General features: G+C 52.5%; 1 protein-coding gene across 1 annotated transcript; it reads left to right on the top strand.

Annotated features, from left to right (window-relative positions):
• Positions 1-4,996: 4,996 nt before the first annotated feature.
• Positions 4,997-27,202, top strand: LOC120923030 (otogelin-like). Its single transcript, XM_040334893.1, has 5 exons — positions 4,997-5,129; positions 15,446-15,640; positions 23,819-24,031; positions 26,710-26,814; positions 26,904-27,202. The coding sequence occupies exons 1-5, from the start codon at positions 5,078-5,080 to the stop codon at positions 27,185-27,187; spliced, it is 849 nt and encodes a 282-aa protein (XP_040190827.1). The 5' UTR covers positions 4,997-5,077; the 3' UTR covers positions 27,188-27,202.
• Positions 27,203-27,898: the final 696 nt, after the last annotated feature.

Below are 27,898 nucleotides of genomic sequence, written 5' to 3'. Positions count from 1 at the left end.
CCATCCCTCCCACTGTGTCCCAGTAACTGGATGCTACTGGTCAGTAAAGGCCGTGGTGGGCGGAGCGACGTCCATCCCTCTCACTGTGTCCCAGTAACTGGACGCTACTGGTCAGTAAAGGCCGTGGTGGGCGGAGCGACGTCCATCCCTCCCACTGTGTCCCAGTAACTGGACGCTACTGGTCAGTAAAGGCCGTGGTGGGCGGAGCGACGTCCATCGCTCCCACTGTGTCCCAGTAACTGGACGCTACTGGTCAGTAAAGGCCGTGGTGGGCGGAGCGACGTCCATCCCTCCCACTGTGTCCCAGTAACTGGACGCTACTGGTCAGTAAAGGCCGTGGTGGGCGGAGCGACGTCCATCCCTCCCACTGTGTCCCAGTAACTGGACGCTACTGGTCAGTAAAGGTCGTGGTGGGCGGAGCGACGTCCATCCCTCCCACTGTGTCCCAGTAACTGGATGCTACTGGTCAGTAAAGGCCGTGGTGGGCGGAGCGACGTCCATCCCTCCCACTGTGTCCCAGTAACTGGATGCTACTGGTCAGTAAAGGCCGTGGTGGGCGGAGCGACGTCCATCCCTCCCACTGTGTCCCAGTAACTGGACGCTACTGGTCAGTAAAGGCCGTGGTGGGCGGAGCGACGTCCATCCCTCCCACTGTGTCCCAGTAACTGGACGCTACTGGTCAGTAAAGGCCGTGGTGGGCGGAGCGACGTCCATCCCTCCCACTGTGTCCCAGTAACTGGACGCTACTGGTCAGTAAAGGCCGTGGTGGGAGGAGCGACGTCCATCCCTCCCACTGTGTCCCAGTAACTGGATGCTACTGGTCAGTAAAGGCCGTGGTGGGCGGAGCGACGTCCATCCCTCTCACTGTGTCCCAGTAACTGGACGCTACTGGTCAGTAAAGGCCGTGGTGGGCGGAGCGACGTCCATCCCTCCCACTGTGTCCCAGTAACTGGACGCTACTGGTCAGTAAAGGCCGTGGTGGGCGGAGCGACGTCCATCCCTCCCACTGTGTCCCAGTAACTGGACGCTACTGGTCAGTAAAGGCCGTGGTGGGCGGAGCGACGTCCATCCCTCCCACTGTGTCCCAGTAACTGGACGCTACTGGTCAGTAAAGGCCGTGGTGGGCGGAGCGACGTCCATCCCTCCCACTGTGTCCCAGTAACTGGACGCTACTGGTCAGTAAAGGCCGTGGTGGGCGGAGCGACGTCCATCCCTCCCACTGTGTCCCAGTAACTGGACGCTACTGGTCAGTAAAGGCCGTGGTGGGCGGAGCGACGTCCATCCCTCCCACTGTGTCCCAGTAACTGGACGCTACTGGTCAGTAAAGGCCGTGGTGGGCGGAGCGACGTCCATCCCTCCCACTGTGTCCCAGTAACTGGACGCTACTGGTCAGTAAAGGCCGTGGTGGGCGGAGCGACGTCCATCCCTCCCACTGTGTCCCAGTAACTGGACGCTACTGGTCAGTAAAGGCCGTGGTGGGCGGAGCGACGTCCATCCCTCCCACTGTGTCCCAGTAACTGGACGCTACTGGTCAGTAAAGGCCGTGGTGGGCGGAGCGACGTCCATCCCTCCCACTGTGTCCCAGTAACTGGACGCTACTGGTCAGTAAAGGCCGTGGTGGGCGGAGCGACGTCCATCCCTCCCACTGTGTCCCAGTAACTGGACGCTACTGGTCAGTAAAGGCCGTGGTGGGAGGAGCGACGTCCATCCCTCCCACTGTGTCCCAGTAACTGGACGCTACTGGTCAGTGAAGGCCGTGGTGGGACCCCCTTGTATGGAGTCTGACCGAGATACCAACCTTCCAATTCAGGGATGACGGGAAGCGGGTAAAGGGGATTGGTTTTGGGGGCTCCGCTGTACGTTTACTGCCCCCCAAGTGACGCTTAAAGTAGCATGTTCATCAGGTTACAATTATCACACAGGCAGCACAGTAAGCAGGGGCTCTATCATGCCTCTGTCATGCCTCTGTCATGGCTCTATCATGGCTCTGTCATGGCTCTGTCATGGCTCTATCATGGCTCTGTCATGGCTCCGTCGTGGCTCTGTCATGGCTCTATCATACCTCTGTCGTGGCTCTGTCATGGCTCTGTCATGGCTCTGTCGTGGCTCTGTCATGGCTCTATCATACCTCTGTCATGGCTCTGTCATGGCTCTGTCATGGCTCTGTCGTGGCTCTGTCGTGGCTCTGTCATACCTCTGTCGTGGCTCTGTCATGCCTCTGTCATGGCTCTATCATACCTCTGTCATGGCTCCGTCATGGCTCTGTCGTGGCTCTGTCATACCTCTGTCATGGCTCTATGTCACATGATGAGTACTGGTTTAGTTAACTTATGGCTGTATTGTATATAACAGACTGTGACAGTGCAACCCTAAGAAAGTCCTCAGCCAAAAGCCACGTGACACAGAGACCCTGAGTGTTCTTTCATCTATTCCCACTCACTGTGTCCAGTGCTCTCCCGATCTCCTCTCCCGATCTCCTCCTGCTCTCCCGATCTCCTCCTGCTCCCCCGATCTCCTCCTGCTCCCCCAATCTCCTCCTGCTCCCCCGATCTCCTCCTGCTCTCCCGATCTCCTCCTGCTCCCCCGATCTCCTCCTGCTCTCCCGATCTCCTCCTGCTCCCCCGATTTCCTCCTGCTCCCCCGATCTCCTCCTGCTCTCCCGATCTCCTCCTGCTCCCCCGATCTCCTCCTGCTCCCCCAATCTCCTCCTGCTCCCCCGATCTCCTCCTGCTCTCCCGATCTCCTCCTGATCTCCCGATCTCCTCCTGATCTCCCGATCTCCTCCTGCTCCCCCGATCTCCTCCTGCTCCCCCGATCTCCTCCTGCTCCCCCGATCTCCTCCTGCTCTCCCGATCTCCTCCTGATCTCCCGATCTCCTCCTGATCTCCCGATCTCCTCCTGCTCCCCCGATCTCCTCCTGCTCCCCCGATCTCCTCCTGCTCTCCCGATCTCCTCCTGCTCCCCCGATCTCCTCCTGCTCCCCCGATCTCCTCCTGCTCTCCCGATCTCCTCCTGCTCCCCCGATCTCCTCCTGCTCTCCCGATCTCCTCCTGCTCCCCCGATCTCCACCTGCTCTCCCGATCTCCTCCTGCTCCCCCGATCTCCACCTGCTCTCCCGATCTCCTCCTGCTCCCCCGATCTCCTCCTGCTCCCCCGATCTCCTCCTGCTCTCCCGATCTCCTCCTGCTCCCCCGATCTCCACCTGCTCTCCCGATCTCCTCCTGCTCCCCCGATCTCCTCCTGCTCTTCCAATCTCCTCCTGCTCTCCCGATCTCCTCCTGCTCCCCCGATCTCCTCCTGCTCCCCCGATCTCCTCCTGCTCCCCCGATCTCCTCCTGCTCTCCTGATCTCCCGATCTCCTCCTGATCCCCCGATCTCCTCCTGCTCTCCCGATCTCCTCCGATCTCCTCCTGCTCCCCCGATCTCCTCCGATCTCCTCCTGCTCTCCCGATCTCCTCCGATCTCCTCCTGCTCCCCCGATCTCCTCCTGCTCCCCCGATCTCCTCCTGCTCTCCCGATCTCCTCTCCCGATCTCCTCCTGCTCTCCCGATCTCCTCCTGCTCCCCCGATCTCCTCCTGCTCCCCCGATCTCCTCCTGATCTCCCGATCTCCTCCTGCTCTCCCGATGTCCTCCTGCTCCCCCGATCTCCTCCTGCTCTTCCGATCTCCTCCTGCTCCCCCGATCTCCTCCTGCTCTCCCAATCTCCTCCGATCTCCTCCTGCTCCCCCGATCTCCTGCTCTCCCGATGTCCTCCTGCTCCCCCGATCTCCTCCTGCTCCCCCGATCTCCTCCTGCTCCCCCGATCTCCTCCTGCTCCCCCGATCTCCTCCTGCTCCCCCGATCTCCTCCTGCTCTCCCGATCTCCTCCTGATCTCCCGATCTCCTCCTGATCCCCCGATCTCCTCCTGCTCTCCCGATCTCCTCCGATCTCCTCCTGCTCCCCCGATCTCCTCCGATCTCCTCCTGCTCTCCCGATCTCCTCCGATCTCCTCCTGCTCCCCCGATCTCCTCCTGCTCCCCCGATCTCCTCCTGCTCTCCCGATCTCCTCTCCCGATCTCCTCCTGCTCTCCCGATCTCCTCCTGCTCCCCCGATCTCCTCCTGCTCCCCCGATCTCCTCCTGATCTCCCGATCTCCTCCTGCTCTCCCGATGTCCTCCTGCTCCCCCGATCTCCTCCTGCTCTTCCGATCTCCTCCTGCTCCCCCGATCTCCTCCTGCTCTCCCAATCTCCTCCGATCTCCTCCTGCTCCCCCGATCTCCTCCTGCTCCCCCGATCTCCTCCTGCTCCCCTGATCTCCTCCTGCTCCCCCGATCTCCTCCTGCTCCCCCGATCTCCTCCTGCTCTCCCGATCTCCTCCTGCTCTCCCGATCTCCTCCTGCTCCCCCGATCTCCTCCTGCTCCCCTGATCTCCTCCTGCTCTCCCGATCTCCTCCTGCTCCCCCGATCTCCTCCTGCTCTCCCGATCTCCTCCTGCTCTCCCGATCTCCTCCTGCTCTCCCGATCTCCTCCTGCTCTCCCCTTCTTCACATCTCTGGAGAGAAGCAGCCGGGAGCCGAACGGAGAATCTCTGTATCACTCCGCCAGCCGGGACTCATAGAATAGTGGGGCGGTATGATGTACATGCACCCCGAAAATAGAGAAATGGTCCCTGCGCCGTGCTCCTCTCCTGGGCCCCATGGAGGCCCAGGAAAACAATAGACCCCTCTGTAAAGGTCTGTGTGGAAGTGGAATGCAGCAAGGAATTGTCATGATGCCCGGGCCCCTCTGTGCAGCTGATCTGGGCGCGGGCCCGGTACAACAGGGCTGGTGGTACTGCCCTATCAGCGGCCCTGCATATCTAATAGAGCATTCCTGCCTGGAGGACACCCAGCGTCATCTAGCGCTTTTCTCCCCTGCTGGCCCCGCCCCCTTTCACTCACATGACTCCTGGGGCCCAGTAAGGTTTTAGGAGGAAGGTGGTGTGTGACGTCTCCTGTGTCCCGTCTCAGGTGTCCCCGGAGGAATTCTGCGAGTTGTGGGCGCAGGACGCCGAGTACATCCGGGATCCGTGTAAAGCGCTGACCGCGTACGCCGCCATGTGCAACAAATTCAACGTCTGCATCCAATGGAGGAACCCCAACTTCTGCCGTAAGTGGGGGCGGGACTAATGTGTGGCTGGGCGGGGCATATTGTGTGGGGGGGGGGGGGGTTCTCAGATTCTGATAAGAAAACAATGAAATCCCCACATTCCCCATCATGGTGTATATTCCCCACATTCCCCACCATGGTGTACATTCCCCATCATGGTGTATATTCCCTACATTCCCCATCATGGTGTATATTCCCCACATTCCCCATCATGGTGTATATTCCCCACATTCCCCATCATGGTGTATATTCCCCACATTCCCCATCATGGTGTATATTCCCTACATTCCCCATCATGGTGTATATTCCCTACATTCCCCATCATGGTGTATATTCCCCACATTCCCCATCATGGTGTATATTCCCCACATTCCCCATCATGGTGTATATTCCCACATTCCCCACCATGGGGTATATTCCCTACATTCCCCATCATGGTGTATATTCCCTACATTCCCCATCATGGTGTATATTCCCCACATTCCCCATCATGGTGTATATTCCCTACATTCCCCATCATGGTGTATATTCCCTACATTCCCCATCATGGTGTATATTCCCCACATTCCCCATCATGGTGTATATTCCCCACATTCCCCATCATGGTGTATATTCCCCACATTCCCCATCATGGTGTATATTCCCTACATTCCCCATCATGGTGTATATTCCCTACATTCCCCATCATGGTGTATATTCCCCACATTCCCCATCATGGTGTATATTCCCCACATTCCCCATCATGGTGTATATTCCCCACATTCCCCACCATGGGGTATATTCCCTACATTCCCCATCATGGTGTATATTCCCTACATTCCCCATCATGGTGTATATTCCCCACATTCCCCATCATGGTGTATATTCCCTACATTCCCCATCATGGTGTATATTCCCCACATTCCCCATCATGGTGTATATTCCCTACATTCCCCATCATGGTGTATATTCCCTACATTCCCCATCATGGTGTATATTCCCCACATTCCCCATCATGGTGTATATTCCCCACATTCCCCATCATGGTGTATATTCCCCACATTCCCCACCATGGGGTATATTCCCTACATTCCCCATCATGGTGTATATTCCCTACATTCCCCATCATGGTGTATATTCCCCACATTCCCCATCATGGTGTATATTCCCTACATTCCCCATCATGGTGTATATTCCCTACATTCCCCATCATGGTGTATATTCCCCACATTCCCCATCATGGTGTATATTCCCCACATTCCCCATCATGATGTATATTCCCTACATTCCCCATCATGGTGTATATTCCCCACATTCCCCATCATGGTGTATATTCCCTACATTCCCCATCATGGTGTATATTCCCTACATTCCCCATCATGGTGTATATTCCCCACATTCCCCATCATGGTGTATATTCCCCACATTCCCCATCATGGTGTATATTCCCTACATTCCCCATCATGGTGTATATTCCCTACATTCCCCATCATGGTGTATATTCCCCACATTCCCCATCATGGTGTATATTCCCCACATTCCCCATCATGGTGTATATTCCCCACATTCCCCATCATGATGTATATTCCCTACATTCCCCATCATGGTGTATATTCCCCACATTCCCCATCATGGTGTATATTCCCTACATTCCCCATCATGGTGTATATTCCCCACATTCCCCATCATGGTGTATATTCCCCACATTCCCCATCATGGTGTATATTCCCCACATTCCCCATCATGGTGTATATTCCCCACATTCCCCACCATGGTGTGTATTCCCCACATTCCCCATCATGATGTATATTCCCTACATTCCCCATCATGGTGTATATTCCCCACATTCCCCATCATGGTGTATATTCCCCACATTCCCCATCATGGTGTATATTCCCCACATTCCCCATCATGGTGTATATTCCCCACATTCCCCATCATGGTGTATATTCCCTACATTCCCCATCATGGTGTATATTCCCCACATTCCCCATCATGGTGTATATTCCCCACATTCCCCATCATGGTGTATATTCCCCACATTCCCCATCATGGTGTATATTCCCTACATTCCCCATCATGGTGTATATTCCCCACATTCCCCATCATGGTGTATATTCCCCACATTCCCCACCATGGTGTGTAGTCCCCACATTCCCCATCATGGTGTATATTCCCCACATTCCCCATCATGGTGTATATTCCCCACATTCCCCATCATGGTGTACATTCCCTACATTCCCCATCATGGTGTATATTCCCCACATTCCCCATCATGGTGTATATTCCCCACATTCCCCATCATGGTGTATATTCCCCACATTCCCCATCATGGGGTATATTCCCCACATTCCCCATCATGGTGTATATTCCCCACATTCCCCATCATGGTGTATATTCCCTACATTCCCCATCATGGTGTATATTCCCTACATTCCCCATCATGGTGTATATTCCCTACATTCCCCATCATGGTGTATATTCCCTACATTCCCCATCATGGTGTATATTCCCCACATTCCCCATCATGGTGTATATTCCCCACATTCCCCATCATGGTGTATATTCCCCACATTCCCCATCATGGTGTATATTCCCCATCATGGTGTATATTCCCCACATTCCCCATCATGGTGTATATTCCCTACATTCCCCATCATGGTGTATATTCCCCACATTCCCCATCATGGTGTATATTCCCCACATTCCCCACCATGGTGTATATTCCCCACATTCCCCATCATGGTGTATATTCCCCACATTCCCCATCATGGTGTATATTCCCCACATTCCCCATCATGGTGTATATTCCCCATCATGGTGTATATTCCCCACATTCCCCATCATGGTGTATATTCCCTACATTCCCCATCATGGTGTATATTCCCCACATTCCCCATCATGGTGTATATTCCCTACATTCCCCATCATGGTGTATATTCCCTACATTCCCCATCATGGTGTATATTCCCTACATTCCCCATCATGGTGTATATTCCCTACATTCCCCATCATGGTGTATATTCCCCATCATGGTGTATATTCCCCACATTCCCCATCATGGTGTATATTCCCTACATTCCCCATCATGGTGTATATTCCCCACATTCCCCATCATGGTGTATATTCCCCACATTCCCCATCATGGTGTATATTCCCCACATTCCCCATCATGGTGTATATTCCCCATCATGGTGTATATTCCCCACATTCCCCATCATGGTGTATATTCCCTACATTCCCCATCATGGTGTATATTCCCCACATTCCCCATCATGGTGTATATTCCCCACATTCCCCACCATGGTGTACATTCCCCATCATGGGGTATATTCCCCACATTCCCCATCATGGTGTATATTCCCTACATTCCCCATCATGGTGTATATTCCCCACATTCCCCATCATGGTGTATATTCCCCACATTCCCCATCATGGTGTATATTCCCCACATTCCCCATCATGGTGTATATTCCCCACATTCCCCATCATGGTGTATATTCCCCACATTCCCCATCATGGTGTATATTCCCCACATTCCCCATCATGGTGTATATTCCCCACATTCCCCATCATGGTGTATATTCCCCACATTCCCCATCATGGTGTATATTCCCCATCATGGTGTATATTCCCCACATTCCCCATCATGGTGTATATTCCTCACATTCCCCATCATGGTGTATATTCCCCACATTCCCCATCATGGTGTATATTCCCCACATTCCCCATCATGGTGTATATTCCCCACATTCCCCATCATGGTGTATATTCCCTACATTCCCCATCATGGTGTATATTCCCCACATTCCCCATCATGGTGTATATTCCCCATCATGGTGTATATTCCCCACATTCCCCATCATGGTGTATATTCCTCACATTCCCCATCATGGTGTATATTCCCCACATTCCCCATCATGGTGTATATTCCCCACATTCCCCATCATGGTGTATATTCCCCACATTCCCCATCATGGTGTATATTCCCCACATTCCCCATCATGGTGTATATTCCCTACATTCCCCATCATGGTGTATATTCCCCACATTCCCCATCATGGTGTATATTCCCTACATTCCCCATCATGGTGTATATTCCTCACATTCCCCATCATGGTGTATATTCCCCACATTCCCCATCATGGTGTATATTCCCCACATTCCCCATCATGGTGTATATTCCCTACATTCCCCATCATGGTGTATATTCCCTACATTCCCCATCATGGTGTATATTCCCCACATTCCCCATCATGGTGTATATTCCCCATCATGGTGTATATTCCCCACATTCCCCATCATGGTGTATATTCCCCACATTCCCCATCATGGTGTATATTCCCCGCATTCCCCATCATGGTGTATATTCCCCACATTCCCCATCATGGTGTATATTCCCTACATTCCCCATCATGGTGTATATTCCCTACATTCCCCATCATGGTGTATATTCCCCACATTCCCCATCATGGTGTATATTCCCCATCATGGTGTATATTCCCCACATTCCCCATCATGGTGTATATTCCCTACATTCCCCATCATGGTGTATATTCCCCACATTCCCCATCATGGTGTATATTCCCCATCATGGTGTATATTCCCCACATTCCCCATCATGGTGTATATTCCCCACATTCCCCATCATGGTGTATATTCCCCACATTCCCCATCATGGGGTATATTCCCTACATTCCCCATCATGGTGTATATTCCCCACATTCCCCATCATGGTGTATATTCCCTACATTCCCCATCATGGTGTATATTCCCCACATTCCCCATCATGGTGTATATTCCCCACATTCCCCATCATGGTGTATATTCCCTACATTCCCCATCATGGTGTATATTCCCTACATTCCCCATCATGGTGTATATTCCCCACATTCCCCATCATGGTGTATATTCCCCACATTCCCCATCATGGTGTATATTCCCTACATTCCCCATCATGGTGTATATTCCCCACATTCCCCATCATGGTGTATATTCCCCACATTCCCCATCATGGTGTATATTCCCTACATTCCCCATCATGGTGTATATTCCCTACATTCCCCATCATGGTGTATATTCCCCACATTCCCCATCATGGTGTATATTCCCTACATTCCCCATCATGGTGTATATTCCCCACATTCCCCATCATGGTGTATATTCCCCACATTCCCCATCATGGTGTATATTCCCCACATTCCCCATCATGGTGTATATTCCCCACATTCCCCATCATGGTGTATATTCCCTACATTCCCCATCATGGTGTATAATCCCCATCATGGTGTATATTCCCCACATTCCCCATCATGGTGTATATTCCCCACATTCCCCATCATGGTGTATATTCCCTACATTCCCCATCATGGTGTATATTCCCCACATTCCCCATCATGGTGTATATTCCCCATCATGGTGTATAATCCCCACATTCCCCATCATGGTGTATATTCCCCACATTCCCCATCATGGTGTATATTCCCCACATTCCCCATCATGGTGTATATTCCCTACATTCCCCATCATGGTGTATATTCCCCACATTCCCCATCATGGTGTATATTCCCCACATTCCCCATCATGGTGTATATTCCCCACATTCCCCATCATGGTGTATATTCCCCACATTCCCCATCATGGTGTATATTCCCCACATTCCCCATCATGGTGTATATTCCCCACATTCCCCACCATGGTGTACATTCCCTACATTCCCCATCATGGTGTATATTCCCCACATTCCCCACCATGGTGTACATTCCCTACATTCCCCATCATGGTGTATATTCCCCACATTCCCCATCATGGTGTATATTCCCTACATTCCCCATCATGGTGTATATTCCCCACATTCCCCATCATGGTGTATATTCCCCACATTCCCCATCATGGTGTATATTCCCCACATTCCCCATCATGGTGTATATTCCCCACATTCCCCACCATGGTGTACATTCCCTACATTCCCCATCATGGTGTATATTCCCCACATTCCCCATCATGGTGTATATTCCCTACATTCCCCATCATGGTGTATATTCCCCACATTCCCCATCATGGTGTATATTCCCCACATTCCCCATCATGGTGTATATTCCCTACATTCCCCATCATGGTGTATATTCCCCACATTCCCCATCATGGTGTATATTCCCTACATTCCCCATCATGGTGTACATTCCCCATCATGGTGTATATTCCCCACATTCCCCATCATGGTGTATATTCCCCACATTCCCCATCATGGTGTATATTCCCCACATTCCCCATCATGGTGTATATTCCCCACATTCCCCATCATGGTGTATATTCCCCACATTCCCCATCATGGTGTATATTCCCCATCATGGTGTATATTCCCCACATTCCCCATCATGGTGTATATTCCCCATCATGGTGTATATTCCCCACATTCCCCATCATGGTGTATATTCCCCACATTCCCCATCATGGTGTATATTCCCCACATTCCCCATCATGGTGTATATTCCCCATCATGGTGTATATTCCCCACATTCCCCATCATGGTGTATATTCCCCACATTCCCCATCATGGTGTATATTCCCCACATTCCCCATCATGGTGTATATTCCCTACATTCCCCATCATGGTGTATATTCCCCACATTCCCCACCATGGTGTATATTCCCCATCATGGTGTATATTCCCCACATTCCCCATCATGGTGTATATTCCCCACATTCCCCATCATGGTGTATATTCCCCACATTCCCCATCATGGTGTATATTCCCCACATTCCCCATCATGGTGTATATTCCCCACATTCCCCATCATGGTGTATATTCCCCACATTCCCCATCATGGTGTATATTCCCCACATTCCCCATCATGGTGTATATTCCCCACATTCCCCATCATGGTGTATATTCCCCACATTCCCCATCATGGTGTATATTCCCCACATTCCCCATCATGGTGTATATTCCCCACATTCCCCATCATGGTGTATATTCCCTACATTCCCCATCATGGTGTATATTCCCCACATTCCCCATCATGGTGTATATTCCCCACATTCCCCATCATGGTGTATATTCCCTACATTCCCCATCATGGTGTATATTCCCCACATTCCCCATCATGGTGTATATTCCCTACATTCCCCATCATGGTGTACATTCCCCATCATGGTGTATATTCCCCACATTCCCCATCATGGTGTATATTCCCCACATTCCCCATCATGGTGTATATTCCCCACATTCCCCATCATGGTGTATATTCCCCACATTCCCCATCATGGGGTATATTCCCTACATTCCCCATCATGGTGTATATTCCCTACATTCCCCACCATGGTGTATATTCCCCACATTCCCCATCATGGTGTATATTCCCCACATTCCCCATCATGGTGTATATTCCCCACATTCCCCACCATGGTGTACATTCCCTACATTCCCCATCATGGTGTATATTCCCCACATTCCCCACCATGGTGTACATTCCCTACATTCCCCATCATGGTGTATATTCCCCACATTCCCCATCATGGTGTATATTCCCTACATTCCCCATCATGGTGTATATTCCCCACATTCCCCATCATGGTGTATATTCCCCACATTCCCCATCATGGTGTATATTCCCCACATTCCCCATCATGGTGTATATTCCCCACATTCCCCACCATGGTGTACATTCCCTACATTCCCCATCATGGTGTATATTCCCCACATTCCCCACCATGGTGTACATTCCCTACATTCCCCATCATGGTGTATATTCCCCACATTCCCCATCATGGTGTATATTCCCTACATTCCCCATCATGGTGTATATTCCCCACATTCCCCATCATGGTGTATATTCCCCACATTCCCCATCATGGTGTATATTCCCTACATTCCCCATCATGGTGTATATTCCCCACATTCCCCATCATGGTGTATATTCCCTACATTCCCCATCATGGTGTACATTCCCCATCATGGTGTATATTCCCCACATTCCCCATCATGGTGTATATTCCCCACATTCCCCATCATGGTGTATATTCCCCACATTCCCCATCATGGTGTATATTCCCCACATTCCCCATCATGGTGTATATTCCCCACATTCCCCATCATGGTGTATATTCCCCACATTCCCCATCATGGTGTATATTCCCCATCATGGTGTATATTCCCCACATTCCCCATCATGGTGTATATTCCCCACATTCCCCATCATGGTGTATATTCCCCACATTCCCCATCATGGTGTATATTCCCCACATTCCCCATCATGGTGTATATTCCCCATCATGGTGTATATTCCCCACATTCCCCATCATGGTGTATATTCCCTACATTCCCCATCATGGTGTATATTCCCCACATTCCCCATCATGGGGTATATTCCCCACATTCCCCATCATGGTGTATATTCCCTACATTCCCCATCATGGTGTATATTCCCCACATTCCCCATCATGGTGTATATTCCCTACATTCCCCATCATGGTGTACATTCCCCATCATGGTGTATATTCCCCACATTCCCCATCATGGTGTATATTCCCCACATTCCCCATCATGGTGTATATTCCCCACATTCCCCATCATGGTGTATATTCCCCACATTCCCCATCATGGGGTATATTCCCCATCATGGTGTATATTCCCTACATTCCCCATCATGGTGTATATTCCCCACATTCCCCATCATGGTGTATATTCCCCATCATGGTGTATATTCCCCACATTCCCCATCATGGTGTATATTCCCCATCATGGTGTATATTCCCCACATTCCCCATCATGGTGTATATTCCCCATCATGGTGTATATTCCCCATCATGGTGTATATTCCCCACATTCCCCATCATGGTGTATATTCCCCACATTCCCCATCATGGTGTATATTCCCCACATTCCCCATCATGGTGTATATTCCCCACATTCCCCATCATGGTGTATATTCCCCACATTCCCCATCATGGTGTATATTCCCCACATTCCCCATCATGGTGTATATTCCCTACATTCCCCATCATGGTGTATATTCCCCACATTCCCCATCATGGTGTATATTCCCCACATTCCCCATCATGGTGTATATTCCCCACATTCCCCATCATGGTGTATATTCCCTACATTCCCCATCATGGTGTATATTCCCCACATTCCCCATCATGGTGTATATTCCCCACATTCCCCATCATGGTGTATATTCCCCACATTCCCCATCATGGTGTATATTCCCTACATTCCCCACCATGGTGTACATTCCCCACATTCCCCATCATGGTGTATATTCCCTACATTCCCCATCATGGTGTATATTCCCTACATTCCCCATCATGGTGTATATTCCCTACATTCCCCATCATGGTGTATATTCCCCACATTCCCCATCATGGTGTATATTCCCCACATTCCCCATCATGGTGTATATTCCCTACATTCCCCATCATGGTGTATATTCCCCACATTCCCCACCATGGTGTACATTCCCTACATTCCCCATCATGGTGTATATTCCCCACATTCCCCACCATGGTGTACATTCCCTACATTCCCCATCATGGTGTATATTCCCCACATTCCCCATCATGGTGTATATTCCCTACATTCCCCATCATGGTGTATATTCCCCACATTCCCCATCATGGTGTATATTCCCCACATTCCCCATCATGGTGTATATTCCCTACATTCCCCATCATGGTGTATATTCCCCACATTCCCCATCATGGTGTATATTCCCCACATTCCCCATCATGGTGTATATTCCCCACATTCCCCATCATGGTGTATATTCCCCATCATGGTGTATATTCCCTACATTCCCCATCATGGTGTACATTCCCCATCATGGTGTATATTCCCCACATTCCCCATCATGGTGTATATTCCCCACATTCCCCATCATGGTGTATATTCCCCACATTCCCCATCATGGTGTATATTCCCCATCATGGTGTATATTCCCCACATTCCCCATCATGGTGTATATTCCCTACATTCCCCATCATGGTGTATATTCCCCACATTCCCCATCATGGTGTATATTCCCCACATTCCCCATCATGGTGTATATTCCCTACATTCCCCATCATGGTGTATATTCCCCACATTCCCCACCATGGTGTATATTCCCCATCATGGTGTATATTCCCCACATTCCCCATCATGGTGTATATTCCCCACATTCCCCATCATGGTGTATATTCCCCACATTCCCCATCATGGTGTATATTCCCCACATTCCCCATCATGGTGTATATTCCCCACATTCCCCATCATGGTGTATATTCCCCACATTCCCCATCATGGTGTATATTCCCCACATTCCCCATCGCAGTGAACATTCTCTCTCGCACAGCGTTCCGGTGTCCGCCATCTTTGGAGTATCGGGCGTGTCTGGCGGTGTGTGACGTTCCGCGGACGTGTCAGAATAATGAGATCGATCTCGACGACTCAGAGGCGTGTTCAGCACTGACAGAGGCGTGTGTGTGTCCGGAGGGGGCCGTCCTCCACCGCCTGCACTCCGCCCTCTGTGTCCCCCACAGGAAATGTGGTAAGTGTCACTATGGAGGAGGTAGGTGGGTCCCTCTATAGTCAGTATGTTGGAGGTAGGTGGGTCCCTCTATAGTCAGTATGGAGGAGGTAGGTGGGTCCCTCTATAGTCGGTATGTTGGAGGTAGGTGGGTCCCTCTATAGTCGGTATGTTGGAGGTAGGTGGGTCCCTCTATAGTCGGTATGTTGGAGGTAGGTGGGTCCCCCTATAGTCAGTATGGAGGAGGTAGGTGGGTCCCTCTATAGTCGGTATGTTGGAGGTAGGTGGGTCCCCCTATAGTCAGTATGGAGGAGGTAGGTGGGTCCCCCTATAGTCAGTATGTTGGAGGTAGGTGGGTCCCTCTATAGTCAGTATGGAGGAGGTAGGTGGGTCCCTCTATAGTCAGTATGGAGGAGGTAGGTGGGTCCCCCTATAGTCGGTATGTTGGAGGTAGGTGGGTCCCCCTATAGTCAGTATGGAGGAGGTAGGTGGGTCCCCCTATAGTCAGTATGTTGGAGGTAGGTGGGTCCCTCTATAGTCAGTATGGAGGAGGTAGGTGGGTCCCCCTATAGTCAGTATGTTGGAGGTAGGTGGGTCCCTCTATAGTCAGTATGGAGGAGGTAGGTGGGTCCCCCTATAGTCAGTATGGAGGAGGTAGGTGGGTCCCTCTATAGTCAGTATGGAGGAGGTAGGTGGGTCCCTCTATAGTCGGTATGTTGGAGGTAGGTGGGTCCCCCTATAGTCGGTATGTTGGAGGTAGGTGGGTCCCCCTATAGTCAGTATGGAGGAGGTAGGTGGGTCCCCCTATAGTCAGTATGTTGGAGGTAGGTGGGTCCCTCTATAGTCAGTATGTTGGAGGTAGGTGGGTCCCTCTATAGTCAGTATGGAGGAGGTAGGTGGGTCCCTCTATAGTCAGTATGGAGGAGGTAGGTGGGTCCCCCTATAGTCAGTATGTTGGAGGTAGGTGGGTCCCTCTATAGTCAGTATGGAGGAGGTAGGTGGGTCCCCCTATAGTCAGTATGGAGGAGGTAGGTGGGTCCCTCTATAGTCAGTATGGAGGAGGTAGGTGGGTCCCTCTATAGTCGGTATGTTGGAGGTAGGTGGGTCCCCCTATAGTCAGTATGGAGGAGGTAGGTGGGTCCCCCTATAGTCAGTATGGAGGAGGTAGGTGGGTCCCTCTATAGTCGGTATGTTGGAGGTAGGTGGGTCCCTCTATAGTCAGTATGGAGGAGGTAGGTGGGTCCCTCTATAGTCGGTATGTTGGAGGTAGGTGGGTCCCTCTATAGTCAGTATGTTGGAGGTAGGTGGGTCCCTCTATAGTCAGTATGGAGGAGGTAGGTGGGTCCCTCTATAGTCAGTATGGAGGAGGTAGGTGGGTCCCTCTATAGTCAGTATGGAGGAGGTAGGTGGGTCCCTCTATAGTCAGTATGGAGGAGGTAGGTGGGTCCCCCTATAGTCAGTATGTTGGAGGTAGGTGGGTCCCCCTATAGTCAGTATGGAGGAGGTAGGTGGGTCCCCCTATAGTCGGTATGTTGGAGGTAGGTGGGTCCCCCTATAGTCAGTATGGAGGAGGTAGGTGGGTCCCTCTATAGTCAGTATGGAGGAGGTAGGTGGGTCCCTCTATAGTCGGTATGTTGGAGGTAGGTGGGTCCCCCTATAGTCGGTATGTTGGAGGTAGGTGGGTCCCCCTATAGTCAGTATGGAGGAGGTAGGTGGGTCCCCCTATAGTCAGTATGTTGGAGGTAGGTGGGTCCCTCTATAGTCAGTATGGAGGAGGTAGGTGGGTCCCTCTATAGTCAGTATGGAGGAGGTAGGTGGGTCCCCCTATAGTCAGTATGGAGGAGGTAGGTGGGTCCCTCTATAGTCGGTATGTTGGAGGTAGGTGGGTCCCCCTATAGTCAGTATGTTGGAGGTAGGTGGGTCCCTCTATAGTCAGTATGGAGGAGGTAGGTGGGTCCCTCTATAGTCAGTATGTTGGAGGTAGGTGGGTCCCCCTATAGTCAGTATGGAGGAGGTAGGTGGGTCCCTCTATAGTCGGTATGTTGGAGGTAGGTGGGTCCCTCTATAGTCGGTATGTTGGAGGTAGGTGGGTCCCCCTATAGTCAGTATGGAGGAGGTAGGTGGGTCCCCCTATAGTCAGTATGGAGGAGGTAGGTGGGTCCCTCTATAGTCAGTATGGAGGAGGTAGGTGGGTCCCCCTATAGTCGGTATGTTGGAGGTAGGTATGTGGGTATTGTAACGGAACGTCCCCCACACTCCGCTTCCTATCAGTCTGGATATAGAGATCGGATATTCCAGCCGCTCACAACGAGACGAGACTTGTCTGTGTGCTGAACATGGAGAACCAAGAATACAGCCTTATATACAGTTAGAGGAGGTAACCAGAACATACATTTACATGAGCTAATTAACTAATCATTTACCCAGACGAGGCGACTCCGAGATATGACCTTTCAGGGTAGACGTCCCGTCTCCTCGCTCACCTGCTATACAATACACATTATCATAAGTGTAAACACAGGACATCTTCACACAATAGCAGGGTCAATTAGCACAAAGAACAGGGAGATGGCTGGAGGTGAGGACATTAGCATCTATGAATGAGTCCCTCTTACAATTAACCCGTTGAGTTCAGAATCAACAACCAGTAAATATTTATTTACAGATCTCCTGGAATATATTGTGGATAATAATCCCATCTCAGGGAGTCCAAGATATCATTCCTCAGTCCTCCTCTGCCCCTAGTGGACATAAGAGGGTCCAGGGATGTCCCGGGTGAGTCTGTCACAGGTATGTTGGAGGTAGGTAGGTGGGTATGTCAGAGGTAGGTAGGTGTCCCTACACTGGGTGATCCCTGTGTCCTCTCCGGATTGCAGTGTGCACAGACAGTAGCGGGGTCCCTCTATAGTCGGTATGTTGGAGGTAGGTAGGTGGGTATGTTGGAGGTAGGTGGGTATGTTGGAGGTAGGTAGGTGACCCCTGTGTCCTCTTCGCAGCATGCACAGACCGTAGGGGGGTCCCTCTATAGTCGGTATGTTGAAGGTAGGTAGGTGGGTATGTTGGAGGTAGGTGATCCCTGTGTCCTCTTCGCAGCATGCACAGACAGTAGGGGGGTCCCTCTATAGTCGGAATGTTGGAGGTAGGTGGGTATGTTGGAGGTAGGTGACCCCTGTGTCCTCTTCGCAGCGTGCACAGACAGTAGCGGGGTCCCTCTATAGTCGGTATGTTGGAGGTAGGTGGGTATGTTGGAGGTAGGTAGGTGACCCCTGTGTCCTCTTCGCAGCGTGCACAGACAGTAGCGGGGTCCCTCTATAGTCGGTATGTTGGAGGTAGGTGGGTATGTTGGAGGGAGGTAGGTGACCCCTGTGTCCTCTCCGCAGCGTGCACAGACAGTAGCGGGGTCCCTCTATAGTCAGTATGTTGGAGGTAGGTGGGTATGTTGGAGGTAGGTAGGTGACCCCTGTGTCCTCTCCGCAGCGTGCACAGACAGTAGCAGGGTCCATGTTGGAGGTAGGTGACCCCTGTGTCCTCTCCGCAGCATGCACAGACAGTAGCGGGGTCCCTCTATAGTCGGTATGTTGGAGGTAGGTGGGTATGTTGGAGGTAGGTAGGTGACCCCTGTGTCCTCTCCGCAGCGTGCACAGACAGTAGCGGGGTCCCTCTATAGTCGGTATGTTGGAGGTAGGTGTAACGGCTACCCATGTAGTGTGAGGGTCTCAGCCGTTGGAGACGTCCTTTTCCCTGGCAAGCTGCGATATGCAGGTACCGCCGGTATATCCCATCGAACGCCCTTCCAAGAAACGAGACGGACTACGTTTGCAGAGTCAAGCAGGACTGACCTTTAATGTCACATTTTTCTTCCTTAAATCTGGTTACAAACTGTACAGAAACAAATGACACTCCCCCCCCCACCCAGGGGGCCTTCAATACACACACTTTGAAACAATGACATTTCCTTGAGCCAATCAGCTGCTAGACGTTTCGGCTCCTAAACTTAACTTGATCAGACAATAGAATTCAATTAACCTTTAAAACAATTATCACTCACACATAATCCCCATCAGCATACACCTCACAGGGGGGCTGTTACCTACACAAAAGAGAGTTCATTAGCTATGCGAAGGGAACATTAGCATTCAGCAGTGAAAGAGACTCTTTGTCCAATTAACCCTTTGAGCTCAGAATACAATGTGGTGCATCCAATTGTGACAAGCCATGCAGTTCCTTGTAGTCCCCCCTGCATGAAGATTATCGATGTCCCGGCAGCATGCATGTGTCCGTTACACTACTCCCCTTTTGTGGAACACTCCGGCAGACCCGGATTGATCCTTTTCGGATCAACTTGGGGATGTCCGGTCTGCTGTTAGGGTAAAAGTTCCGTTTGCCTGAACAGTCCGTCGGCCTTCCCATTGGCTTACCAGGTCGGTAGCTGATGGTGACGGTGAATAATAGAATTCAATTCTGGAACAGTCACTTGCTTTGCTCTCTCAATGGCTCCCAAAACCTGTTGCTGATGCTCTTGGGACAGATACGGCACCACCTGGATGCAAATCCCATTTAATCTTTTGACAATTTCCGCCTGTTTGTGCATTTCAATGTTCAAGCCACGGGACATCTCATAATACGTGACATAGTGTCGTTGCATCTCTGATTTCTCACTGGCCAACTTGTCACATTCCCATTTTAGACTGTGATATTGTGCCGGATCTACAGTACATGTCGGGGAAGGTAGTCTTACCCGGTTCTCAGCAGCAAGTGGGTTGATTCCAGCAACGCGGGTGGTCACGGGACAAGCAGCAGCAGGTGTAGGTAAATAAGCCGAAGTCAGAGGGCCAATGTCGTTGCCCAGCACAACCTCGGCAGGTAGGTTGTCCATGATACCAACTGTGGTCTTTCCTGACCCGGCTCCCCAGTCTAAGTGCACCCGGGCGGTGGGTACGCGAAATACAGCACCCCCTGCGACCCGGACGGCAACTGTGCGAGTGGACACGTTCTCTGGCTTTACCAGATGTTTTTGAATCAGAGTGATAGTAGTCCCGGAATCTCTTAGGCCTTGTGCTACTTGTCCATTCACTCGTACCTCCTGACGGTGATGCTGACGGTTATCCGGAGAGGCCGCTTGTATTGGGTCTGCCTCATACCAAATTCCCAGACATTTCTCAGGGCCCCCCTTCGGTCTCCAGGCAGTGGTCCGCAGAGGGACGTGATGGAGTGACCTCTGTGTTGGGTGTTGTGCGTCTCCAGTTGTTATTTGTAGCTCTCAAAGGGCAATAACGAGCAATATGTCCCGTGTCGCTGCAGTGATGGCACGTCACCCTAGGCGAATCCCGGGGGTAGTTGTTAGGCCCCTGAGGACGTGGTGGGACTGGAGCCCGAAACTCTGGGCGTGGGGTGACGGTTGGAGTACGCAGTTCTACCTTCTGAGCCAGCCGCATAGTACCCTGGCTTACTTTCCTTGTCTCCGCGTACTCATCTGCTAGCCGAGCCGCCTCGTTTAAGTTAGCGGGCCGGCGATCTCGTACCCAGTCTTGTATGTCTGCTGCCAGGTCTTGGAAGAAATGTTCCATTAGGAACAGCTGCAATACTTCCTCCCCGGTGTTGGCCTTGGACCCAAAGGGATGCCACCCTTTGTAACTGGTTGGCCCATTCCATGTGGGAGTCCACAGCCATCTTCTTGGACTCCCGGAAGCGCCGGCGGTAGGCTTCTGGAGTTACGGCATATCGGGTTAGCAGCGCCTTTTTAACTTGCTCATATTGTAAAATATCCTCTGGAGCGAGAGCCCGAAAGGCTTCGTTGGCTTTGCCCGACAATTTCCCTGACAAAATAGTGACCCATTGGTCTGGTGGTACCTGGTGTAGTGAGCACTGCCTCTCAAAGTCCGCCAAATATCCATCGATTTCCTCCTCACTTTCTACAAAAGCTTTAAATGCAGTGAACGGTATTTTCTTTCCTGTAGCAGCAGGTGGGGGGGGTAGGAACTGCAGGTGTAATGGGCTGTCTCGCTCTTACCAGTTCCAGTTCTTGTCCCCTCTTCGTTTGTATCTCTTCCCTTGCTTCCCGGAACAGCTGGTTTATTAGTTCCACGGACGTTTCTGGATACAAGGATAATCTCCGCTGTACAATCCCAGTAATTACATCTTCCTCGCTGACCGGTGCAAGGGGCTCCGTTCCTTCCATGGATCCATCCATTTCGTCCAGCTCCAGCAGGTCAGCTATCAGCTCCCTCCGTGGTCTGTTGCTGGCTCTCCTACCACGACTCTCCAATAGATCTTTTAGTGTGGATCTTTTCAGCCTGGCGTACTGCGACTCCATTCAGCACTTGCTCTTTGGATAAAAGGACCATCCCACCGCTGCCAACCAATGTAACGGCTACCCACTGGTGTGAGGGTCTCAGCCGTTGGAGACGTCCTTTTCCCTGGCGAGCTGCGATATGCAGGTACCGCCGGTATATCCCATCGAACGCCCTTCCAAGAAACGAGACGAGGCTACGTTTGCAGAGTCAAGCAGACTGACCTTTAATGTCACATTTTTCCTCCTTAAATCTGGTTACAAACTGTACAGAAACAAATGACACTCCCCCCCCCCCCCAGGGGGACTTCAATACACACACTTTGAAAGAATGACCTTCCCTTGAGCCAATCAGCTGCTAGCCATTTCGGCTCCTCAACTTAGCTTGATCAGACAATAGAATTCAATTAACCTTTAAAACAATTATCACTCACACATAATCCCCCTCAGCAGACACCTCACAGGAGGCTGTTACCTACACAAAAGAGTTCTCATTAGCTATGCGAAGGGAACATTAGCATTCAGCAGTGAAAGAGACTTGTCCAGTTAACCCTTTGAGCTCAGAATACAATGTGGTACATCCAATTGTGACAAGCCATGCAGTTCCTTGTAGTCCTCCCTGCAGGAAGATTATAACTGTCCCGGCAGCATGCATATGTCCGTTACAGTAGGTGACCCCTGTGTCCTCTCCGCAGCATGCACAGACAGTAGCGGGGTCCCTCTATAGTCGGTATGTTGGAGGTAGGTAGGTGACCCCTGTGTCCTCTCCGCAGCGTGCACAGACAGTAGCGGGGTCCCTCTATAGTGGGTATGTTGGAGGTAGGTGGGTATGTTGGAGGTAGGTGACCCCTGTGTCCTCTCCGCAGCGTGCACAGACAGTAGCGGGGTCCATGTTGGAGGTAGGTGGGTATGTTGGAGGTAGGTGACCCCTGTGTCCTCTCCGCAGCGTGCACAGACAGTAGCGGGGTCCATGTTGGAGGTAGGTGGGTATGTTGGAGGTAGGTGGGTATGTTGGAGGTAGGTGGGTATGTTGGAGGTAGGTAGGTGGGTATGTTGGAGGTAGGTGGGTATGTTGGAGGTAGGTGGGTATGTTGGAGGTAGGTAGGTGGGTATGTTGGAGGTAGGTAGGTGGGTATGTTGGAGGTAGGTGGGTATGTTGGAGGTAGGTAGGTGGGTATGTTGGAGGTAGGTAGTGGGTATGTTGGAGGTAGGTGGGTATGTTGGAGGTAGGTGTAACGGCTACCCAGCTAGGGAGAGGGTCTCAGCCGCTGGAGACGTCCTTTTCCCTGGCAAGCTGCGATATGCAGGTACCGCCGGTATATCCCATCGAACGCCCTTCCAAGAAACAAGACGGACTACGTTTGGAGGGTCAAGCAGACTGACTTTATTTGGCATATTTCACCTGCTTATATCTGGTTACAACTGTTACAAGAACAATGACAGTTTCCGCCCTCCCCTTTTCCCAGTAGGGGGCTTCAACACAGACCCCCTGAAACAATGACATCTCCTTGAATTAATCACTTGGCCAGTTTCTAGCCGCTTCGGCACCTCACCCCACTTAACATTTCCTGGCCAGGCACATAGAATTCAATTAACCTTTAAAACAATTATCACTCACACATAATCCCCATCAGCATACACCTCACAGGGGGCTGTTTACCTGCACACAAAAGAGAGTTCATTATCTATGCGAAGGGAACATTAGCATTCAACAATGAAAAGAAACTTGTCCAATTAACCCTTTGAGCTCAGAATACAATGTGGTACATCCACTTGTGACAAGCCATGCAGTTCCTTGTAGTCCCCCTGCACGAAGATTATAACTGTCTCGGCAGCATGCATGTGTCCGTTACAGTAGGTAGGTGGGTATGTTGGAGGTAGGTAGGTGACCCCCTGTGTCCTCTCCGCAGCATGCACAGACAGTAGCGGGGTCCCTCGGGAGATCGGGGAGACCTGGAAGACCTCGGTGAAGGGATGTTGCATGTATCAATGTGCCGCCAATGAGATCATCCTCCCCGTTCCCTACAATTGCTCCGTCATCCAGGAGGGGGCGTGCCGCAGATATGGAGAGATGACCGTCGCCGTCTCCGACACCCAGAGCTGCTGTCCTCACCAGATGTGCGGTAAGTGCTCCGTACTTTATATTCTATTATACAGAGGACATTCCGGACCCCGGGAGTGCAGACAGAACTACACACCCCGTCACACCAACCCCACCACTAACCAGTACAAGCAATAGAAATGGAGGTAGGTAGTGTAGGGTAGTGACGGGGGTAGGTAGTATGGTATGTATTGTGGGTGGGATAGTAGGTAGGGAGGGTGGGGTGGTGATGGAGGTAGGTAGTATGATATGTAGGGAGGGTGGGGTGGTGGTGTAGGTAGGTAGGGTGGGGTGGTGGTGGAGGTAGGTAGGGAGGGTGGTGACAGAGGTAGGTTGTATGGGAGGGTGGGGTGGTGGTGGAGCTAGGTATGTAGGGAGGGTAGTGATGGAGATAGGTTGTATGGTAGGGAGGGTGGGGTGGTGGTGGAGGTAGGTAGGGAGGGAGGGGGGAGTTGTATGGTGGGTGGGTGGTGGAGGTAGGTAGTGTGGGTGGTGTTGGAGGTAGGTAGGGAGGGGGAGAGTGGGGTTGTATGGTAGGTAGGTAGGGTGGTGGTGGAGGTAGGTATGTAGGTAGAGTGGTGGTGGAGGTAGGTTGTATGGTATGTAGTGTGGGGTGGTGGTATGTATGTAGGCAGGGTGGGGTAGTGATAAAGGTATGTAGGGAGGGTGGGTTGGGTGGTGATGAAGGGAGGGGGGGTAGGTTGTATGGAGGGTGGGTGGGTGGTGATGGAGGTAGGTAGGGAGGGGGAGGTTGTATGGAGGGTGGGGTAGGTTGTATGGTAGGTAGTGTGGGTGGGTGGTGATGGAGGTATGGAGGGGGAGGAGGGGGGGAGGTTGTATGGTAGGGGGGGGGTGGGTGGTGATGGAGGTATGGAGGGGGGAGTGGGGGTAGGTTGTATGGAGGGTGGGGTGGGTGGGTGGTGATGGAGGTAGGTAGGGAGGGTGGGGTAGGTTGTTTGGAGGGTGGGTGGTGATGTAGGGAGGGGGAGGAGGGGGGTAGGTTGTATGGTAGGGAGGGGGGAGGGTGGTGATGGAGGTAGGGAGGGGGAGGGTGGGGTAGGTTGTATGGAGGGTGGTGATGGAGGTAGGTAGGGAGGGGGAGGGTGGGGTAGGTTGTTTGGAGGGTGTGTGGGTGGTGATGGAGGTAGGTAGGGAGGGGAGGTGGGTGGTGATGGAGGTAGGGAGGGGGGCTGGGTGGTGATGGAGGTAGGGAGGGTGGGGTAGATGGTTTGGAGGGTGGGTGGTGATGGAGGTAGGTAGGGAGGGGGGAGGGTGGTGATGGAGGTAGGGAGGGGGGAGGGTGGGGTAGGTTGTTTGGAGGGTGGGTGGGTGGTGATGGAGGTAGGGAGGGTGGGGTATGTTATTTGGAGGGTGGGTGGGTGGTGATGGAGGTAGGGAGGGTGGGGTAGGTTGTTTGGAGGGTGGGTGGTGATGGAGGTAGGTAGGGAGGGGGGAGGGTGGTGATGGAGGTAGGGAGGGGGGAGGGTGGGTAGGTTGTTTGGAGGGTGGGTGGTGATGGAGGTAGGTAGGGAGGGGGGTGGGTGGTGATGGAGGTAGGTAGGGAGGGTGGGGTAGGTTGTTTGGAGGGTGGGTGGTGATGTAGGGAGGGGGGAGGAGGGGGGTAGGTTGTATGGTAGGGAGGGGGGAGGGTGGTGATGGAGGTAGGGAGGGGGGAGGGAGGGTGGGGTAGGTTGTATGTAGGGTGGTGATGGAGGTAGGTAGGGAGGGGGGGTGGGTGGTGATGGAGGTAGGGAGGGGGGCTGGGTGGTGATGGAGGTAGGGAGGGTGGGGTAGGTTGTTTGGAGGGTGGGTGGTGATGGAGGTAGGTAGGGAGGGGGGGTGGGTGGTGATGGAGGTAGGGAGGGGGGCTGGGTGGTGATGGAGGTAGGGAGGGAGGGGGGAGGGTGGTGATGGAGGTAGGGAGGGGGGAGGGTGGGGTAGGTTGTTTGGAGGGTGGGTGGGTGGTGATGGAGGTAGGTAGGGAGGGGGGGTAGGTTGTATGGAGGGGGGGTGGTGAAGGCGGTAGGTAGGTAGGGAGGGAGGGGTAGGTTGTATGGACGGGGGGTGGTGAAGGCGGTAGGTAGGGAGGGGGAGGGTGGGGTAGGTTGTATGGTAGGTTGTGTGGGTGGGGTGATGGAGGTAGGTAGGGAGGGGAAGGGGGGGTAGGTTGTATGGTAGGGAGGGGGGTAGGTTGTATGGTAGGGAGGGGGGTGGGTGGTGATGGAGGTAGGGAGGGGGGGTAGGTTGTATGGAGGGGGGGGGTGGTGAAGGCGGTAGGTAGGGAGGGGGTAGGTTGTATGGAGGGGGGGTGGTGAAGGCGGTAGGTAGGTAGGGAGGGGGGTGGTGAAGGCGGTAGGTAGGTAGGGGGGGGGGTAGGTTGTATGGAGGGGGGGTGGTGAAGGCGGTAGGTAGGTAGGGAGGGGGGGTAGGTTGTATGGAGGGGGGGTGGTGAAGGCGGTAGGTAGGTAGGGAGGGGGGGTAGGTTGTATGGAGGGGGGGTGGTGAAGGCGGTAGGTAGGGAGGGGGAGGGTGGGGTAGGTTGTATGGTAGGTTGTGTGGGTGGGGTGGTGGAGGTAGGTAGGGAGGGGGGTAGGTTGTAGGGAGGGGGGGTGGTGAAGGCATCTTGCCGCCGGCAGTTATCACCATGTAGGGGGCGGTCTCTTCTCATCCAATCATCTGGCTTGTCTCCTCCTCCTTCAGTCTGCAACCAATCGCTGTGCTCCAGGCTCCTCCCATCCTGCCTCCCTCACCAGAAACTGACCGCCTATCATCAGGAGGATTCCTGTTGCCCGAGATACACATGTGGTAAGAATGAGCCGTCCTCCATCATATTACAGACCACGCCCCTTCTGCTGTGTGCCCCTCCCCTTATAATATCCAATGTTTCTATGCAGAGTGTGACCCGGAGAAGTGCCGCCCTGCGGAGGAGCCGCCCCCCTGCCGGGAGGACCAGACGCTCTTCTTGGCTCCGGTGGAGGACGGTTGCTGTGTCCGCCGGCTCTGCGGTATGAAGGTCCTCCTCCAGACTCTCCATAATATTCCAATGATGAGCTGGCGGGAATGTTCTGTACTGGGGAGGGGGTTCCGGGTTCCGGGCTGCCACTACGATGGGGTCATTGAACCCTCTGTAACCATAATGCACTGCCTGACCTTTAACTCAGCTGGTTGGGGGTCCTAATGCCAGCTTGGCTGCCATTGTATAGACTCCGCCCCATCCCTGCCTTCCACCAACATCACCTGACCTTCTCCATGTACCGGATCCGGCAGCGGGGCCACCAATCTCCCCATAAATGTCCCCCATGGCAGTGCCCGTCTTCCCCATAAATGTCCCTCATGGCAGTGCCCGTCTTCCCCATAAATGTCCCCCATGGCAGTGCCCGTCTCCCCATAAATGTCCCCCATGGCAGTGCCCGTCTCCCCATAAATGTCCCCCATGGCAGTGCCCGTCTCCCCATAAATGTCCCTCATGGCAGTGCCCGTCTTCCCCATAAATGTCCCTCATGGCAGTGCCCAGATCCCCATAAATGTCCCCCATGGCAGTGCCCGTCTCCCCATAAATGTCCCTCATGGCAGTGCCCGTCTTCCCCATAAATGTCCCTCATGGCAGTGCCCGTCTTCCCCATAAATGTCCCTCATGGCAGTGCCCAGATCCCCATAAATGTCCCCCATGGCAGTGCCCGTCTTCCCCATAAATGTCCCCCATGGCAGTGCCCGTCTTCCCCATAAATTTCCCTCATGGCAGTGCCCGTCTTCCCCATAAATTTCCCTCATGGCAGTGCCCGTCTTCCCCATAAATGTCCCTCATGGCAGTGCCCGTCTTCCCCATAAATGTCCCTCATGGCAGTGCCCGTCTTCCCCATAAATGTCCCCCATGGCAGTGCCCGTCTCC

The sequence above is a fragment of the Rana temporaria genome, unplaced genomic scaffold (genome assembly GCF_905171775.1).
Source record: "Rana temporaria unplaced genomic scaffold, aRanTem1.1, whole genome shotgun sequence".
In the NCBI taxonomy this organism is placed as follows: domain Eukaryota; kingdom Metazoa; phylum Chordata; class Amphibia; order Anura; family Ranidae; genus Rana; species Rana temporaria.
This window is presented reverse-complemented; position numbering and strand designations above follow the sequence as displayed.